The sequence below is a fragment of the Arvicanthis niloticus genome, chromosome 5 (genome assembly GCF_011762505.2).
Source record: "Arvicanthis niloticus isolate mArvNil1 chromosome 5, mArvNil1.pat.X, whole genome shotgun sequence".
Lineage (NCBI taxonomy): Eukaryota > Metazoa > Chordata > Mammalia > Rodentia > Muridae > Arvicanthis > Arvicanthis niloticus.
Genome location: NC_047662.1, coordinates 100,375,571 through 100,395,156, shown reverse-complemented (window position 1 = coordinate 100,395,156; position 19,586 = coordinate 100,375,571). Strand labels below are relative to the sequence as shown.

Genomic DNA, 19,586 nt, shown 5'->3' with positions numbered 1-19,586 from the left:
TAAGCCCCACTTAAAGCATTCCAAGGCTTTCTAAATCCCTAGTCCCAAACTCCAGATTCTTCCAAACAAAAGCATGGTCAGGCCTATCACAGCAATACCCCAATCCCTGGTACCTACTTCTGTCTTAGTTAGGGTTTCACTGCTGTGAACAGATACTATGACCAATGCAAATCTTATAAAGGACAACAGTTAATTGGGGCTGGCTTACAGGTTCAGAGGTTCAGTCAAGGTGGGAACATGGCAGCATCCAGGCAGGCATGGTGCAGGAGGAGCTGAGAGTTCTACATTCTGAAGGCTGCAAGCAGAATACTCACTTCCAGGCAGCTAGGATGAGGGTCTTAAAGCCCATAGTGACACACCTACTCCAACAAGGCCATACCTCCAAATAGTGCCACTCCCTGGGCCAAGCATATTCAAACCATGACAATCTCCAAGTAAAGGCCTTTTTGGATATAATGACAATATAAAAGTTTAAAAAATTCAGCTACATGAGAATCAACTTATGACAAATTGGAAAGAATGTCATGGAGAAAGAGCCCTAACAAATCAGTGTGAAGAATGTCAACTTAATGTGAAAACAGGTGAGCGAGCCATCATAGCCTCATGACAACCATGGGCCAAGGAAGTAAACATGGAAGAAGTAGCCATGGTTCTTAAACACTTGGTGGGGGTAGGGTGTTTCTTTATTAAAAATTAAGTGACTCTAACTATTGTATACAAATGACCAAAATTCAGTTCTTTCATGTGGTAGAAAATGAAGCATGGTTGGCATGTCCAGCAGGTGGTCCACAGTGGCCACTCCTTAGAGACTGGGGATTCTCTTGCAGTGACTCTGCCATCTCTACAATGTCACAGACCTTTATCCACCCCACTGCTGGCTAGGAGCTATGAGAAGGGTGCTGGAGCGTTCTCTTGAGGGCCTTCATGAGCCACCTGAAAAGGTTCCATTATAGTTACTACTGCCAGCCACATTCCACTGTCTAGAACTCAAGTCAGTTGGCCCAGCCAGCTACCAGGGAGAGCAAAGAATGCAATCTATATATTAGCCATAAAAGATTAAGTGATTTTGACAAATGTACAGCAGTTAGGACCTTTAACTTTTGCCATATTGCCAGAAATAAAGATTAAATTAAAACTATAATTGTGTGTTACTTCACATCTATTGGATTGGCAAAGATAAAAAAAATTGATAATATAAATTTAGAAAATAGATGCTATCATACAAGAGGGACTGGAAGAGGGTTAGTACTTTCTTTCTGGGAAGCAATTAGGCCTGAACCTGTTTTGTTATTGTAAAAGTGTGTGTGGATGAGTGTTGTGTCTGTGTGAATGTCTATTTATCATGTGCATGTGGTGCCCTCAGATGCCAGAGGAGGGCACTAGATCCCCTAGAATTAGAGTCACAGGCAGTTGTGAGCTGCCATGTGGATGCTGGGAATCAAACCTGGCTCCTCTGAAAGAGACATGCCTATCAACCACTGAGCCAGCTCTCTAGCCCGAGCCACTTGTCAATGCATGAACCTAGGCTGATTGGTAGAGTACTCGCCTAGCACAGGGAACAGCAGCACTGCCCCTTTGGTATATGTACACAGTATATGTACACAGGTTCTGTAGCTCTTCGAGAATCCGAAGGAATAGCTAAGAAAGGGAGCTGGGTGGCTAGTACGTGAGCTGTGGGAGGAGGGACTGACTTTGCACAATATGGCACTATAGCTTTTTATTTTGTCCATGGGTTTGTGTCATCTCTTCAAAGCAATAGTTGTGGAGGTAAAACAATAGTTCTGTCTTTTTTTTTTTTTTTTCTTTTTTTTCTTCAAGACAGGGTTTCTCTGTGTAGCCCTGGCTGTCCTGGAACTCACTCTGTAGACCAGGCTGGCCTCGAACTTAGAAATCTGCCTGCCTCTGCCTCCCAAGTGCTAGTGCTGGGATTAAAGGCGTGGGCCACCACTGCCCAGCCCTGTCTTTATTTTCTTAAGAAACAGTTATATTCCCTGAAATACATACTGGTAAAACCAGACATTTTTCTAAACATTGTGACATGATGAGATGAGACAGGTCATCACTGCATTGATTATTTTCTTAAATTTACCCTCCAGCCTTTTCCTGGGATCCTCTTACTTCCTTTTCTTAAAAATCCATGTGTGTGTGTGTGTGTGTGTGTGTGTGTGTGCGCGCGCACACACACACACACACGTGCGTACAGTATATGAGTATAATATGAGTATATGTGCTGTACTTGTGAGTGTAGGCATCATGCATGCCACAGGACAGCTTTCAGGAGTTGGCCTTGCCTCCTACCTTGTTTGAGACAAGGTCTGTCTCAGTGCTTCTGCACTGTATGGTATCCTTCAGGTGCTGGGAAAGTCCACTGTCTGTGCCTCCCCTCTGCCTGCAGAAGGTTGGGACGAGAAGTGTGTGCTTCTGCACTTGGCTTGTTTGTAGGTTCTAGGGTCACACTCAGGATGTGAGCTGTGCAGCCTGTGCTTCTATCCCTGAGCACCCCATCAGCCCAACCTCTTATTTCTCTGTACTCAACTTGACCACTTGCTTCCTCCCTACATTATAAGCTTTCTCCAGTACTCCTGGTTCTAACGCCCTCCTTGTTAGGTCACTAGAAGGACTTGCTCCTGTGGCCTCCTCGCAGCTCATAAGCACCCAACAGCAACCCCCATCCATAGGTACAGAAAGCTGAGTTCTTAGTATAAAAAGTGAAGCCTTTCTTAAGATAGACTCATGTTAATCAAGCTAAAAATTAAGTATTTAGCTAGACGAGAGAAGAGTCCACCTTTAATCCCACATCCAGGAAGAAGCAGATCATTGTGAGTTCAAGGCCAGCCTGGTTTGTATAGTAAGTTCCAGGCCAGCTAGGGCTATGTGAGACCTTACCTTAAAAAATAAAGCATCTAAAAATGGTCTGTGGTTCTTGACTGTGCTCCAGTGTTGACCCCGCCCACTCTTGGTCTCACACCAGGCACTCCTACTCCACGCCTGAGTCCTTGGCTCACCTGAGTCCCAGATCACCCCTCCCCACATCCTGGAATATCACCTCATCTTTGTGGCTCCTCCCTCAGTCTAGCCTGCTTCTGCTTTCCTTACCCACCAAGTCCCAGTTAGAATGCCATCTTCCATGTGTGCCCAGGGCTCACCACTCAGCAACTAATTCCCTCTGAGCAGTGTGTCTGCCATTTTCTATTCTGACTGACCTCTGCATACAGTGCATTAACCCGGCTCTTTCCTCAGCTTCCTGTGCCACACCCAGGGCTTTGCTGCCCCAACCACAGTTCCTCCCTGCTTCCGGTCACCTGCTGTTTCCATCTTTTTCAGATGTGTGCCAAAACCACAAGTCTGCCTGACAACTTTTGATAAATTTGGATGTAGCCAGTATGAGTGTGTGCCCAGACAGCTCACCTGTGACCAGACCCGAGATCCTGTGTGTGATACAGATCACGTGGAGCACAACAACCTCTGCACTTTGTACCAAAGAGGAAAAAGCCTGTCTTACAGAGGCCCTTGCCAGGTGTGTTCTTTGTCTACCAAACCTAAGGGTATCAAGTTAGTTTATGACCTTTCCAGACAAGCAGAATACAGCCCCACTGAGAAAGGAGTGGCGTCGTGTATAACGCTTGGCATCAATGTGTACCTCTGTGAAGGAGTGGAGAACTGGCAGACACTGGCTTTGTACAACCTAGTCCTAGGAAAAGAATGAAGGCTTCACATCGGGTATGGTCACCGCTGACCATCGTTTCGCAGTTCTATGGCTGCCATAGAAACAAATCAGGTCAGGCAGTGGTGGCACATGCCTTTGATCCCAGCACTTGGGAGGTTGAGGCAGGAAGAGATCTATGAGTTTGAAACCATCCTGGTCTACAGAGTAAGTTTCAGGACAGGCTACACAGAGAAACCCTATCTCAAAAAAAAAAAAAAAAAAAAAAAAAAAAAAATTAAAAAAAAAACAAGGAAGGAAGGAAGGAAAAAAATCAGGAAGAAAAGCAGTCTCCCCTCCCCCCACTTCCTGCTTCCCACCGTCTCCCACTGGTCTGACGTGACATGAACATCTATCTCTAAGATTTGTTTTACATAGTCCTAACTCAGTCTTTTAGACTTGGAAGATCTGCTTCCACAGATCTTTTCTCATACCCAGCATGAAATGGTCAGGCCCCACCTTTTCATGAAGAGCGAGCTTTCTGTTTGACCTTCACGATTGCTAGAAGTGTGGGTGAAGGGATATTTTTATCTTGTATCAGTCTCAGTGGGATAAAAGCCTTTTCAGTTAATCTGGTGACGACCTATTACTTAGTCCACCCCAGGACTTTAGAGGGTCCCCCAAACTTAAACCTGTGTGTTTTCACTTCCTGAAAATAGGGAGATCAGCTCTGTGCTCACAATTAGAAAGATGCACCATGGAAGTTTCCAGGCTAAAGTTATTTGTCTTTCCTCAGCCTTTCTGCAGGACCACAGAGCCTGTTTGTGGGCACAATGGTGAGACGTACAGTAGTGTGTGTGCTGCCTACTCGGATCGTGTGGCAGTGGATTACTATGGGCCCTGCCAGGCTGTGGGGGTCCTCTCTGAATACAGTGCTGTGGCCGAGTGTGCTGCTGTGAAGTGTCCTTCCCTCTCAGCTATAGGCTGCAAACCCATCATTCCACCAGGTGAGCTGGAGGCCTCAGCCGGGCAGGGGTGGGACCGGAAAGATTTGCTGATCCACCCCAGAAAATGAGCCATGGAGAAGAGAGTTCACTGGTCTGTAAACACTGAAAAGTTGTGATGGAAGACTCAGCTGAGACAGGAAGGGTGCCCATGGCACAGGCATCCTGGGACAGATATGGTAGAAGACACTATCCCTAATGAAAAGGGACTCATAGGCTGATTATTGTGAGCTAACCCCAATGCCATGGGTTACCTTAGATAGACAGGCTCTGCTGACATCAGAGCAGCTCGGCAGTGGCTGGAGAGCTGGCTCAGGGTAAGAGCACTCGTTCTCATACAAGACCTGGGTTCAATTTCTAGCACTAATGAGTTGGTTCATAACCATCTGTACCTCTAGTTCTGGAGGATACTATGCCCCTTTCTGACCTCTTCTGGCACCGAGTGCACATATGGTATACATACATACATACATACATACATACATACATACATATATACATACATACATGCATACATACATATATACATACATACATACATACATGAAAAACACACATAAAATGAATAAATCTAATATAAAAATTAGAAAGAAAAACAGCAGCATGGCAACTTTTTTGAGCAAAATTTTATATCAGGTATCAGTACATAAGCAGGTAAATAGCATTTAAATTAAAAAATTAGGATTGTGGATTAAATACATAGCATTTACTTATTTTTAAATGCTTGGACAATTAGTTATTAGTTAAATGGATAGTTGTCGTGTTTGATGAACACAAACGCATAATTGAGAGAAGTGGTGGGGGTGGGGAGTCACCTTATATCAGCTGTGTGTAGGAACAGAGAGCCCGTTCACACAAACAGTTGTGAGCGTCAGTTTTCAGGGACAGTGCACCTTAAACACATGCTTATCAGTGAGACGGAGTGGAGGAGCCTTCGATCCAAGCCTGCTCAGTACAGGTTATTCTGGGTCTCCAAAGTCTCCATCTGTGAGCTCATCAGGGACGCACTGGGCCCCCACTGTGTTCAGGATAATATTCTAAGCACCAGGGACCCAGCAGTGACCAAAACAAAGCCTTCCCTCCTGGAGACCATGTTCTAAGGGAGGGAACATAAGGTTCCCCAAGACCCAACTGTCAAATCAGAACTGCCTGATGGAGCTGATGAAGGGATGGGGGGACCTGGTGGGAACTCTGTTAATTGTGGCCTAGATGTGACTGTCTCAACCCTTGCCGTGGTTTTTAAACAGGTTAAGGTAGTTTGGAATATATTACACGGGAAGCAAACACTCAGGAGCCCTGAAATTTCCTTATGCAGACAGAGAAGCAGAGAGAGGCACAGCACAAGCTGTTGGTTCAGGACCAGAGTGGGAGATGAGAGGCAGGCAGGCCCGTGTACTGTTACTCCCCAGCCCCTTAGCCTGCGCATTGCATCCTCAGAGGACCGTGTTCAGAGGACGGATGGCTTTGGTGATATTAGGATCCTGGGTTGGTCTTTGAGCACAGCTGAAAAATACAATCATCAGGAAGTCGGGTGAAGGCCACCTGGGGACCTGGTCACCTCACCAGTAATTTTGGATTCTCCTTGCTTTAATTCTGAACACACAAAAATGGTTTCTGTTACAGGGGCTTGCTGCCCACTATGTGCTGGGATGTTACGGGTTTTATTTGACAAAGAAAAACTGGACACTATTGCTAAGGTAAGGTTGCGTCATAAGCCAGAGACTGTTGAAAGCATATTGCTAACCTCAGGAATCCTCGAGAGCTGAATGTATTGTCTCTGTGTATAGATAAACCAGGTCCCTAGACTTGCACAATCAATAAAGCAGGGGTTGGTGCCCACATGACCTGTGCTCCCTCCTGCTGTGCCCTTTCTTAGAAAAGCCCCTGCCAGAACAGAGAGCATGGTCAGGGCCACTTGGCCAACAGTGGTAGAAACCCAGATGCTCTGCACCCCACTTCCTCACAGCACCCATCCTGTCCTCCAAGGAGCCACCTTCCCTGTCTGTGCATCTTTCCATTTCCTGTTGTTCTCTTTTGGGAAGCCAGAACCCTGGTGATGCAACAGGAAACACTTGCCACTGCCAGAGCATCCTTCCTGTCTTTACTGAGACCTGTGTTCCCACAGGACTGTTTGCCGGTGCTCTCCTGTTCCAAGCACTCACTCTCTGAGAAGTGCTGATGGGACTGGCGCCATCCCTCAGCTGGATGCTTCACTTAGTCATTGCCTTGTGTTTACAGTCTCTCTCATTCAGCTAGACTGCTGGCAAGCATGCCCCAGCGACCCTGTCTTGGCCTCAGTGCTGAGATTACAAGTATGTCCCACCACACAGAGAACATTTACATTTTGACATGAGGTCTGTGATTTCAGCTTAGGTCTTTCCTCAGCAAGTTCCTGGCCAATGAGAGACTGTGTCTTAAAAACAATGTGATTCACTCAGTCCCTAAGTGCTCCTGTGCTTACTGTTCTTTCAGAGGACTCAGATGCGGGTCCCAAGGCACCAGGTAGCTTACAGCCACATCCAACACCAGCCTCCATGGTGCCTGCACATGCATATAATACCCTTACAAAAGTCATGCACACATAATCAAAATAAAATAAAAATAGTTTTTTAAAGGGGGTATAAACAGCTCCCAAATGACATCCAGGATTGACCTCTGGCTCCTGTGTGTTTGTGTGTGTGTGTGTCTATCTGTGTGTGTGTGTGTGTGTGTGTCCTCCTCCTCCTCTTCCTCCTCCTCCTTCTTATCTCTCTCTCTCTCTCTCTCTCTCTCTCTCTCTCTCTCTCTCTCTATCTCTCTCTCTCTCTCTCAGACAAACAGGCAGGTAGGTAGGTAGGTAGATAGATAGATAGATGGATGGATGGATGGATGGATGGATAGATAGATAGAGCAAGCATATAGACACACATATATATATCCTAGCTCTTGAGAGGTAGAGACAGGAGGATAAGAAGTTCAAGACTGGGGTTGGAGAGATGGCTCAGCAGTTAAGAGCGCTGACTGCTCTTCCAGAGGTCCTGAGTTCAATTCCCAGAAACCACATGGTGGCTCACAAGCATCTGTAATGGGATCTGATGCCCTCTTCTGGTGTGTTGGGAGGCAGCTACAGTGCACTCATGTACAGAAAATAAATAAATCATAAATCGAAGAAGAAGAAGAAGAAGTTGTTGTTGTTGTTGTTGTTGTTGTTGTTCAAGACCATCCTTGGTTACCTGGGACCCTATTTCAAACAAAAAAAGAACCTAAATAAATAAGCAGCACTTTTGAGCTAGGATCATGAATTTAAAGCTAGCTTGGTCTATATAGCAAGGCCCCGCTCCAAAAAAAAAAAAAAAAAAAAGTAAGTACTGTTTTTAAGTAGAGTACTTCTCTACCTAAAGTAGAGTAGCCTAGGCAGCAGAGATCCATTCCAGGCCCTGGATGTCTTCCAGGTGACAAACAAGAAGCCGATAACAGTTCTGGAGCTTCTTCAGAAGATCCGCATGCACGTGTCTGTGCCGCAGTGTGACGTGTTTGGATACCTGAGCATCGAGTCAGAAATTGTGATCCTGATTATTCCTGTGGACCATTATCCAAAAGCTTTGCAGGTGAGAGTCGGCACACTGTGCAGCCATCTTGCCAGTGTAGAGTTTGGTGGACTAACAGTGGAGAGGAGACTACAGGGTAAGGAAGTGTGAGCACCTCGGAAGCTGGAGGGGGCAGGGGGAAAGGGCAAGGCAGCCTCTGAATGACTGGAGTCTGCCACACTAAATCTTACCATTGTGCAGATGAGGCCACCAAGGCCTGAGGAGTAGGGCACTGGCAGGGGGCATGCAGTGACCAAGCCAAAGCCTCCAGTATCTCCAGAGGAGGTCCATCAGAGTCAGTTTCAAGGGCCCAAGTTTTCTTCCTCACCGGTGGATCAGGAGGCCATGGAACCTCACTGGTATAGGCCCAGGTTTCATCAGAAAGTAGCGAGGACTCAAGGGTGGGTGAATGGAAGCAGTTCCAGCTGCCTCCGTCCAAGCCTGTTTGTGTCCTCACGTTTAAAGCAGAAGTAAAAGCATCGTCTCCTGTGGCTGGTAGATAGGCAGTGTGAGGTATGCTATAGTGCAAAGCTAAAAGTGGCTGACTGACGAGTGCAGTGGCATTGCAGTTTCTAATTTCCATTAATGCACTTATATGTGTGTAATCAGTTAAGACCATAGTTACCAGTAACTCTGACAATAAGGACAGAGGGAAGCAGAGTGCCTCGGTGGCCATTCTCTCTGACGTGTGCCAGGAGCTTGTTGCCAGGCCCTGTTCAAGGTTCTGAGGTTTTATATTGAAAGGATCTTTTCCTTTGCAGATTGAGGCCTGCAATAAGGAGGCAGAGAAAATCGAGTCCCTCATCAACTCCGACAGCCCCACGCTGGCGTCCCACGTCCCACTCTCTGCCCTCATCATCTCCCAAGTGCAGGTCTCCAGCAGTCTCCCGTCATCTGCTATTGTGAGCGGGCCTCCCGTCCACTCCGTGCTCCTCTTCCTCAGCCTGAGCATCACCATGCACTTGGTCCAGATGTGTCTCTGACCACACACAAAACTACAAAGCCTTCCTTGACCCAGCCGTCCCACCTTGTGAAAGACATTCAGCACTGCTAGCTGGTGACCAACTGAAAGCATGTCACCTCTTAGCACCACACAGTATTTTTTTAATCTGCCAATATTAGGGGTTTTGCCTTGGTTTTTAAAACAATAAGTTAGACTCTCCCAATGTAATGGAAGACGATGCCTCTTACTGGTGGATCACCGGCCAGTTTACATTTGCTCAGTAGATGGCTCCCCTGCCCCAAAGCAAATTTACCATCACTGACCAATGACATGGTCACTTTACAGGAGGAGCCCCCTTTGTCGTTGGGTTTGTGCCCTAGTCTCCTCAGTTCGTGTAAGTGCCGAGGCTGCTGTGTACTTGTTTGTGTGTCTAGAAGCTGAGGGCTCAGTGAAAAGCCACTGCCATGACAGAGTGGGAGGAGAGAGTGGGAGCCACAGAAATTTAAGGCAGGACTCTGTGCTTAGCAAAAGCAAGACGACCAAGTGACACGCATGTGCCTATCTGACAAGCAGCCCTCTCAGTAGTTGCGGTTTGTGTCTGTGAATGGGGGTGGCCCACAGCATCCAGGCATCTGTGTCAGGCCGCTTTGTGTTAGCCAGATACACTCATCAGTACTCACCAAGTTCACAGGTTTAAAGATCAGACTTTAAACCAATTGCTGCTACTATATAATTGCCAAAAAGTAAGATAATTAGTAGTTCATGTAAATAGTACATGATTTTTAATTTTATTATGAAGGTGAATAGCCATATTTGTGAAATGACAATCATGTGTGTTAGTCCCATACTTTTCCGTTCATAAAGACACATCTGCTTTTTGTAATGTGCACAGTGTGGTTAAGTGTGTGTCTGACTTTCCTTTTATATAGAATTATAAAGAATGTGGTTTATATATTTAAAATGTCAGACTAAATATTAAAATGTTTGCATGTTGTCTAAGAAATTGAATACTTTGAATGTTTTACAGTTTGAAATAAGCTATTAATGTAATACTTCCTGTTTGTATGCACCTGAACTTAGATTTGACATGAAGTATTTCCAGTGTTATATATACCCTCTGAAATATAGTAATATGCTTATTATACCAAAATGTTGTGAAAAGTGGGCACTTAAGGCTTTCAGAGGCTCTCAGTGCTCAGTCACAGTTGCCTATTTCTGTCTAAATGTTTTCAACATACCAGACTATATTGTATGTATATTCTATATATAGTATACTGTAATATGCTATGTATGTTTTATATATAGTATACAGCAGTATACTTGAAAGCTTTTCTATTTTAATAAAAGTAATTTTATATGATCATGTGTACTTCCGGCAATGTGAACATTTGGAATGAAACAGTTCCTCACCCTTGACTGAGCTTTGTCCTCACTGTGCAGTGAGAGGTCCTGCAGTGACATCGTCCACATCATCCAGGCCAAGGCCTGCAGGAGAGTGAAGCGTGCATCAAACACCCAGGCACGGCCAGGAGCAGAGCCCAGTGCAGACTGAAGCTTCCAAGACAGGAACAGACAGGCAGGTCTATTCCCTTGGCCTCATGTTCCAGCTCCAGGTTACATTTGGGGACAGATGACTGCAGTGTGGGGATGTAGGGTCTCCTGATGAGGACCTACTTAATCCCATCAGTTACTTAGGATAAGCACACCAACCCTATCATGTCCCTGCCCCCCCCCCCCCCCAGCTACAGCTCTCCTCAATGCTGTCCCATTGCTGTGTCCTTACAGAAGGGAGAAAGACCCAGATCCACAACTGTTCCTGAAGTCTCCACTCCCAAGTGCCAGTCATTTCTGCTACATTTTAGTGGCCAGAGAAAGTTACATGATGGTTCCTGAGCAAAAAGTCTGGGTGGGAATATAAAGGATTCCTGTGGTGGTGGCGTCTGTCTTGGGGAGAGGTGATGAAGTATTTTGAATGATGCCATCCTCATGAGGACAGACGAGCCAGGACTGACCGGGTTTCTAGTAGAAGGGTGGGTATGGTATGCTATGGCCTGTAAGTCAGGTTGGTGAGGGAATATATGAATGGAGAAATCTAAAGTTAATCCCGCCCTGGGACTATAATCACAAGAACCCCTGAATGGTAATAGAGTTGGGTTAGCTTGGGGGATAATGTCCTCAAAGGTTCTGATGCTGAAGTGGACATCCAACTGCCTTGTGCTCAAATCATAATGACTTCCCAGCCACCAAGCAAGTGGAGCTCTTGCTAGAACACCCACTCCTACCCCAGCAGTGATCTTGAGATCCACAAGCAGAGAAGTACGCTGAGGAGAGATTCCTGTGCCCTGGAGCTTACCCAAGCAGGGAGCACTTGTGAATGCAGAGGAAAGGCCTTCTGCAGGAGGAAGACGGGCTAGCTGAGGTAATGGTATAAAAAGGGCCTTCCATTCCATCCATAGCTTGGGCGATGCAGTCATGTCTGCAGACCGTCAGTGTTCTAGCATGAGGATAGGTGGTAAGAGCCACAGGGAGCCCCTTCTCTCAGCAGTGGCTTCTGTGGGTAGGAACTGTTTCTCAGAACCATCTCCACATCTATCCTTTCTCTGTGGCCGACAGGATCAAGCTCCCACACTAGTTACTGGCCAGAGGGAGCGAGGGCCGTAACTGGCTTAGTTATGGGGTTATACTGCTGCTGTTAGAACCAACACACACTTGAGTGCAGGTGAGTTAGATGGCAAAGAGCCAGAGCCGCTGCTCTGGTTACAGACCTCACTCACTTCAGTACACAACCTGGTTCCGTGTTTGTCTCTGCAGTTTCTGCTTATCAGTCTTAAGATGAAAACACTATTTTTTTCCAAGAAGAAGTGACCATTCTGGATTTGGTGTGTGCACCTCTGTCTCCAGCCAAGCGGTAGACGCCACACGCCTCTCCTGTTCAGAATGGCATTCAATACCATCCTCCAGTCACACAGCCTCGCTTCGTTCCTCCAGTCTGTCCCACCTGGAAGACACTCTGGAGGCCCGGTACGGTTGTCCCCTGAGATGGGACAGCTTGTGTTTTGTGTCTCACCTTTCACTGGGAGAACTGTCACATGATAAATGATGAAGAAGAATCAAGATTCCTGACCCATTTCCTCAAGGCTGTCCAAGGATTCTTGTCCTCTAAGCATAGTGCCAAACATGCTAAGTGAATTCTCTCATGGGATTCTTCTACACAGTGTTTCTAATACCACACAGTTAATACAATTAAGACTTTATATTAAGGGCATAGAGAGAGCGTCAGAAGTTAAGAGCACTTACAGGTCTTACAGAAGTCCCAGGCCCAGGTCCAGCAACGACATGGTATCTCGAAACAATCTCTAACTCCAGGTCCAGGGAGCCAAGACCCCCTTCTAACCTCTGTGAACTCCTGCACACATGTGGTACATACTCAGGCACACACACATATAAAATAAATGTGTGGTTTTTTTTTTTTTTTTTCAAGAAGACTTGACCTCAGGTACCTAAGGAATGCTGGGAGTAGGGAAAATAGTCTTCCCCCGGGAGACACACACCAAATGGTTATCCCATACCAAATCATCAGCCCTGAAAACATACATACATGTAACATTATACAGACCGAGCAGGTTGTATTTTAGAATGTATGTGTATATACATATACATATATGCATGTGATAACATACATTGAATAATAATACATTGAATTGCATGTAATAACAACAAGTGGCCCTATGCCTGGGCAGCACAGGAGAGCCAACCCTGGATGGTGTTGACCATGGGAGAGCTGGTGGGCTGACCAGTTTAGCTTCTCTCCAGACTCAGATCCAGGGCTTTGAGTTAGCCCACCCCAATATCTACCCCAGCTATGATCTGCTGGAGTGTGTGAGGGGACTGGTCCTCCAGAACCAAAGCCACAGGACCACCACAACACAGGGCAACAACTGGATATCTGAGAAGAGTCTTAGTGAGGATCCTGTATTCAAAGTGTAGCAGAAACCAGAGCCCCTGAACCAGACCAATGACTCACTGCAATTAACAGTTCTTTGCAGTAAAGATGTGTGGACAAAAGGGTGTCCTGCAGGGTCCTTGGCGAGAATGGTTTTTGTTTGTTTTCTTTTGGTGGGGAGGTTGCACGGGTAGAGAGAGGATATGGAGGGACAGAGAGATGAATGGGATTGGGGTGCATGATATAAAATTCACAAAGAATAAAAAGTTTATTTTTAAAGGCCATGAATTTGAAAAAGAACAAGGAGCAAGGAGAGGTATGTGGAAGGGTGGGAGGGGAAAGGGGAGGAGAGAAATGATGTAAGTATACTCTCAAAAATTAAAAAAAAATAAAGGTTTTTAAACTAATAACAATTTATGATATAAAAATGAGAAATGAAGGAATTAATCCATTGTCTTAGCCTTCCAAAAATAAAACTCAAATGATGTAAAAAAAAAAAAAAAAAAAAAAAAAAAAAAAAAAACCCTTGAGAAATTTAACATGCTAGATAAATATATAAACCAAAGCCTTTAAAAAGAAGACTTGACCTTAACCTTACTAAGTTGATGAGAGTCGGGAATTGAGCTCTATTTCCTGTCAGAACAGGTGTTCAGAGCCTTGATTCTGAGGTTACACAGATGGATAAAAGCAGAGCAGACATTCTGAAGCCCGTCTAACGCAGAGCTCAGGTCCACATTTATCGTGCCATCCTTTCCCTCCAGGTGCAGCTTTGGTTACAGCCCAGGTTTTCTAGCAATAATAAAAAGTGACAGAGGGCGTGCCCAGCATGGATGGTCAAGGCCTTAGGCTCCATCCTGAAGTGTCATGAAATAATGATGATGAAATGTAACAATGTGATGAAATTCTCTGCCATTTTCCTCGTAGCATCATCTTCAACCCTTTGTCCGTTACAGTGAGTATTTTCCCTTCCCAAAGCTCCGCAGATCAAGAACCAAAGCTTAAAGCTATGCCTGGAGTACAGCTTATCTCATAAGCCACAGGCTGTCTCTGCAGGAGACTGAGGAAATAGAACAGGTTCTCCCCCTTTAGAGAACAGGGCCGTTGCAGTGTAGCTTAGTGGCAAAGGGCTTTTTTATTCTGTGTAAGACCCTGTGTTCTAGCCTCAATACTGAAACAAGGTGTGTGTGTGTGTGTGTGTGTGTGTGTGTGTGTGTGTGTGTGTGTGGTGTGATGTGCTTGGTGGTGGGAGTGGAGGTGTTGTGGGAGGGATATGTGTGTGGTATGTGTATGTGATGTATGTGGTATATATGTGTGTCTGTGTAATGTGTATAGGGTGTGTGTTTTGTGTGTACATATGTGATAGGTATATTTTGCATATGTATGTGTGGTGTGGAATGTGTATGTGTGTGCATGTGATGTTTGTAGGGTTTGTATGTGGTATGTGTGTTCTGTATATGTATGCGTGTAGTGTGTATTTGTGTTTGTGATGTGCATGGGGTGTGTTGTGTGAGATGTGTGTGTGTATAGTGTAATTTGTGTGTGTCATATATGGTATGCATGTATGATGTATGTGTGTTCTGTGTGTATGTGTGTGTTGTGTGCTTATGTATGGAGTGTGTGTATATATGTGTATGTGATGTATGTAGTATGTGTTTTGTGTGTGTGTGATGTGTGTGTGTGATGTGTGTGTGTGGTATGTGTTTTGTGTATGTGATGTGTATGGGGCATGTATATAATGTGTGTGTGTTCTCTGTGTGTATATGTGCATGTGTGGTGTGGTTTTGTGTGTGTTGCCAGGTTTGGGCATACATGTCTGTAATGCCATTGTATGGGAAATAGGGGCACGAGGTTCAGAAGTTCAAGGTCATCTCTGACTCCATGTAGAGTTCAAGGACACCTGAGACCCTCTTTTAAAACCAAAATCAGAATGGAAGAAAGAAAAAGACAATGAAAAAGAAAAGAAGGGGGTGGTGGCTGTTAGCTGGATTAGATTGCTTAGCAAGTGGAAGAGTCCGTGTAAAGGCAGCTGAGGCCTGACGGTGATGGGCAGGAGTGTGTCTTGTCCTCTTTCTGGTTCTGACTTGAGGGCAGGACCCAGGCTCCATCAACCCAGGTTCCCACTCGAGAACTTGGGTCTGGAGGAGCAGACTCAAAGGTATGTCAAGGAAAAATTCTGAGTTGCTGGAATATTTTCTCCAAAGGAACTGAAGTAGATGTGACAGAGTTTCCTTGAATGGACACATTCAGATGTCATCAGCAATGAGAATCTAAGCAGTGGAATCGGGTTTCCTCCATACAAAGACATGTGAGCCTTGTGCACCCAAACCTTGACTTTGATGGACACCTGAGAATGTCTGCATCTAAGAGCTCAGTCAGCTTGTTGGTTGGTTCTGTTTCTTTGTTTTTGAGGCAGAATCACTCCATCAGGCTGGGCTTGAACTTGAATTCTCCTGCCTCAGCCTCAGGGGTCTGAGGTTGCAGGTGTGGTAAGAGCTCTGCAACTGTACTTCATGGAGTGTTAAGACTTGCCCCAAGTTGCCAGGCAGTGGTGGAGCACTCCTTTAATCCTAGCACTTCGGAAGCAGAGGCAGGAGTTTGAGGCCAGCCTCATCTACAGAATGAGTTCCAGGACAACCAGGACTACACAGAGAAACCCTGTCTTTAAAAAAGGAAGGGAGGGAGGGGATGGAGAGGAGAGAGAGAGAGAGAGAGAGAGAGAGAGAGAGAGAGAGAGAGAGAGAGAGATCCAAGTATCACTATATTCCTTCTACAGAAGAGGTGAAGGTGAAGAACATGATGAGGCCCAGCACGGGGTCAGAGTCACAGTGGGCAGTAGGTCAATTTGGTCACAGCAAAACCAACTTTAACCCACACTCAACAATACCAATGGTCCAGTCATTATTCGTTTGTAAATATCTGTTTTAATTTTGCATTTCAGTGTTCTAAGAGAATTTTTTATTTTCAGTATGATTTAAAACTTTTAGTTAAAAATGATGGGGGCGGGATTGGGGGAGGGGGAAGCCTGCAGACAGCCCAGTGGGGGACACTACTTGTTGTCAAGCTTGATGATCTGAGTTCAGCCACAGAGTCCCCATGGTAGGAGGAAACCAACTTCAGCAAGTTGTCTCCTGACTTCAAACTTTAACAAGCAGTGATACATGCACCTTCCAACACATGCGCACACACAGACACACACAGGCACACATGACACAGGCACACACGAATTAATTCTTTTTCATTTGAGTTGACAACCAGGAAGTGGCACCTGAGTAGAGAAGGCAGATCACTGTGGGTGTGGCTTTTGGAACTTCCCAGCCCCTTCCTGGTGCTATTCCTCTCCACTTCCTGTCTTCTGCTTTGCATGATATCTCCACCCACAATGGATTGAAGGCTTTGAAACTGAGTCCAAAATAACTAGTTCCTGCCTACACAGTCTACTCGAGAATTTTGGTCACAGAGACACATGACCATCTCTTTTACAGAGGAGGAAACTGAGTCAACTCACTTGTTTCAGTTCATACATTGTTCCACAGAGTTCTTTTTCGTTTTTTGTTTTGGTTTCTTTTTTTTTTTTTGGGGGGGGGGGGGCGTTGTTTGTTTTTGAGACAGGGTTTCACTATGTAGCCCTGGCTATCCTGGAATTCGCTTACATAGACCAGGCTGGCCTTTAACTCACAGAGATCAGCCTACCTCTAGTAGATTAAAGACATTTGACACTACACCCAGCTGTGACAGGCACAGAGTTCATTTTGCAAAACATTAAGTTACAGGGGATAGGGGATTTAGCACGACTTTTTATTTACTTATTTATTTATTGTTTTTGGTTGGTTGGTTGGTTGGTTGGTTGGTTTTGGTTTTTGAGACAGGGTTTCTTTTTATAGCTCTAGCTGTTCTGGAATTCACTTTTTAAACGAGGCTGGCCTCTGGCCTCTACCTCTGCTGGGACTAAAGGCCAAGCACCTCCACCACCCAAGTGTAATATAAATAATTTTTGCAGTAAAGCAAGTAGCAGCCCTTTTGTCTCTGTATGAGATCTTTTCTTACATACTTCATAACTGACTCAATGTACCTTAGCTGTTGCTAAGATTTGAATGTGGAATGCCCTGTATAGACGTCTGAAGGCAGGGTCTCCTGCTGGTGGCACTGTTTGGGAGCAGTGTAGAGCCTTGCTGGAGGAAGTGGGTCCCTGTGGGTGTGCCTTGAGGTGTGTATCTGTCCCACTCCCTGCTCACACTCTTGACTCTCACTGTGTTTGCTCCTCCCATTGCCTTGCCCTCCTAGCCACAGTGCATTGAGGAGTTTGCATCCCCTCAAACGGAAAAGAATAAGCCCTTCTTCAAAGACTTAAGTTGCTTCTTATCAAGTATTCTGTCTCGCTAGTGAAGAAGGTTTGCAAATGTGTCAAAACCAAGCTCTATGCCAGTAAAGGTCAATGTTACAAACCATACAAGTAGCTTTGGGGTTTTTTTGGTTTGGCTTGGTTTTGGTTTGTTTTTATTTGTTTTTGCTATATACAGTAATAGTCTTCTGAACTTATTGGAAGAGGAAAAAAGTTAAAAGATACAAATTAGATGTCCCGGGCTGGGGACAGACAGTTCAGCTCAGAGGTGGCTTGCCTAGCCTGTACAAAGCCCTAGGTCCATCTCAGTGCCGCAATAAACAAACAAACCAAGCTAGAATGCTATACTAATGTCAAAAACATATAATTCACAGAAGAAATATGAACACACACACACACACACACACACACACAGAGAGAGAGAGAGAGAGAGAGAGAGAGAGAGAGAGAGAGAGAGAGAGAGAGAGAGAGATATCTGGGGTGAGTGGGGTCAATTTATCAAGATGATAAAAGTCATAAATGTTAATGTTCAGATAAAAAGGTCCAAAGTATATGAAGCAAACGGATAGAATCTCTGTCCCCCACTTACAGTTTGAGATATGAGGTCCCAGCTGTCCTGCTGCCATGCCTTGGCTCTGCCATCATGAACTCTAATCCCCTGTAAACTCAGTTAAATGTTTTCTTTTATAGGCCACCTTGATCACTCATAATATCATAGCAATAGAACAGTAGCTAATTCCCATGCTGAACCAGAGGGCAACTTGTCTGGGGTTAGGGGGAAACTCACAGCTGGTCAGAAGATCCTTCAAGGGACTGGACTGAAATAATGACGCTGGGTGCTTAGTTAAACACACCTTGGCCTCTTTTCAAACCTAAACCTCATGTAAGGATCCTAAGATGGACCGGAGGCCAGGGATCCTCGTAGACCGCTTCTTTCTTCCTGCTGTGACCCATTGATTCAGTCTCCTGTTTCTGTGTTGTGTGAGTGGGAATATCTTCCTTTCATCTTAGTCTAGGAACTTCACTGATCTGTCAGCCTTGCTTTCCTGCCTATGAACAGGGGACACCGTCGAGCCACCAACACACAAGGCTGAGAGCCTGCTGTTTTTATAGTATCCTGGGCATTACACCCACAAGAAGACTCAGTGCACCTCATCAGTCACTTCTGCTGTTTGCTCTTCTCTCCTGGAGAGGCAGGGAGAGCCTCAGAGCAAACACGTGCTTGTAGGGAGGTCATTGCGACTGGAAAGTCCTCTTTCTGCTTTTCACAAAGAAGACATAGAACAAAATAATAATAATAATAATAATAATAATAATAATAATAATAATAATAATCCCGGAGCAACAGGTTAATCATGCTAATAAAAATGACGAAGAAGAAGCAGAGAGAACCACAGGCTCACTCTTCTTGCTAGGTCATAATCAGAGCTCCAGTACCAGAACCAGAACCAGAACTGACAAGCCTCACACACAAGACAATGGTAAATCTCCTTTGCTTAGTGAATCCGGAAGGGGGCAAAAAGCTTCCCTAGGCTGAGTATAGTCTACTGAGCTACACCCTAAGGCTCAAAGTTCTTAAATGAGACAAATCCAACAAAAACTGATTAGAAGCTGGAGTCAGGAGAATAAAGAGTACAAGGCCATCCTCGGCTACATGGCTAGTTTGACGTGAGCCCAGGCTAGGTAACAAAACAGAAATTGGGTTATCTTTCTTCTTGGTGTCTGATCTTTGATATGGCTTGTCTCTTATCTCTGCCGGCTGGCTAAGGCACCACCTTCCTTTCCAGCCATCCAGTTACCCTTAGTAGAAAGCAGCTTTGACGGCACTTTTAAGTCTGTTTGGTGCACTACCGGCTGCTGCTGGTAAAGCCGGTTCACAGAGCACACGGCACACCAACCACAGGCTGTACTGACCAGAGCAGGAATTTACCAGGACTCCAGCCCTCTCACCTTCTAAAGACACTTCTGAACACGGTGTACATGTGACTGATGCTTCTCCTCTGCACACAGAAGATGACTCCTCTGTGCTCAGCTGTTTCCTTATGGCCTTGCAGTTCTGGTTCCTCTGAAATAGCTTTCTAGAGATTCTAGGTGTGACAGGGATTCCTCCTGAGTCATTTGATTATTTCGATGGGAATTTGTCAGCAA

At 45.3% G+C, this 19,586-nt stretch overlaps 1 protein-coding gene across 2 annotated transcripts in view; it reads left to right on the top strand.

The window, feature by feature from the left end:
* Reck (reversion inducing cysteine rich protein with kazal motifs) overlaps nt 1-10,516 on the top strand; it is a 70,266-nt gene extending 59,750 nt beyond the window's left edge. The window contains exons 17-21 of one of the 2 annotated variants that reach the window (XM_034502401.2): nt 3,325-3,517; nt 4,440-4,650; nt 6,271-6,344; nt 8,079-8,234; nt 8,975-10,516. In XM_034502401.2, the coding sequence (XP_034358292.1) occupies nt 3,325-3,517; nt 4,440-4,650; nt 6,271-6,344; nt 8,079-8,234; nt 8,975-9,196 (856 nt within the window). In that variant the 3' untranslated portion in view covers nt 9,197-10,516. The remainder of the gene's footprint in view (nt 1-3,324; nt 3,518-4,439; nt 4,651-6,270; nt 6,345-8,078; nt 8,235-8,974) is intronic. The other variant, XM_034502402.2, reaches the window with a different exon arrangement.
* The last annotated feature ends 9,070 nt before the right edge of the window (nt 10,517-19,586 follow it).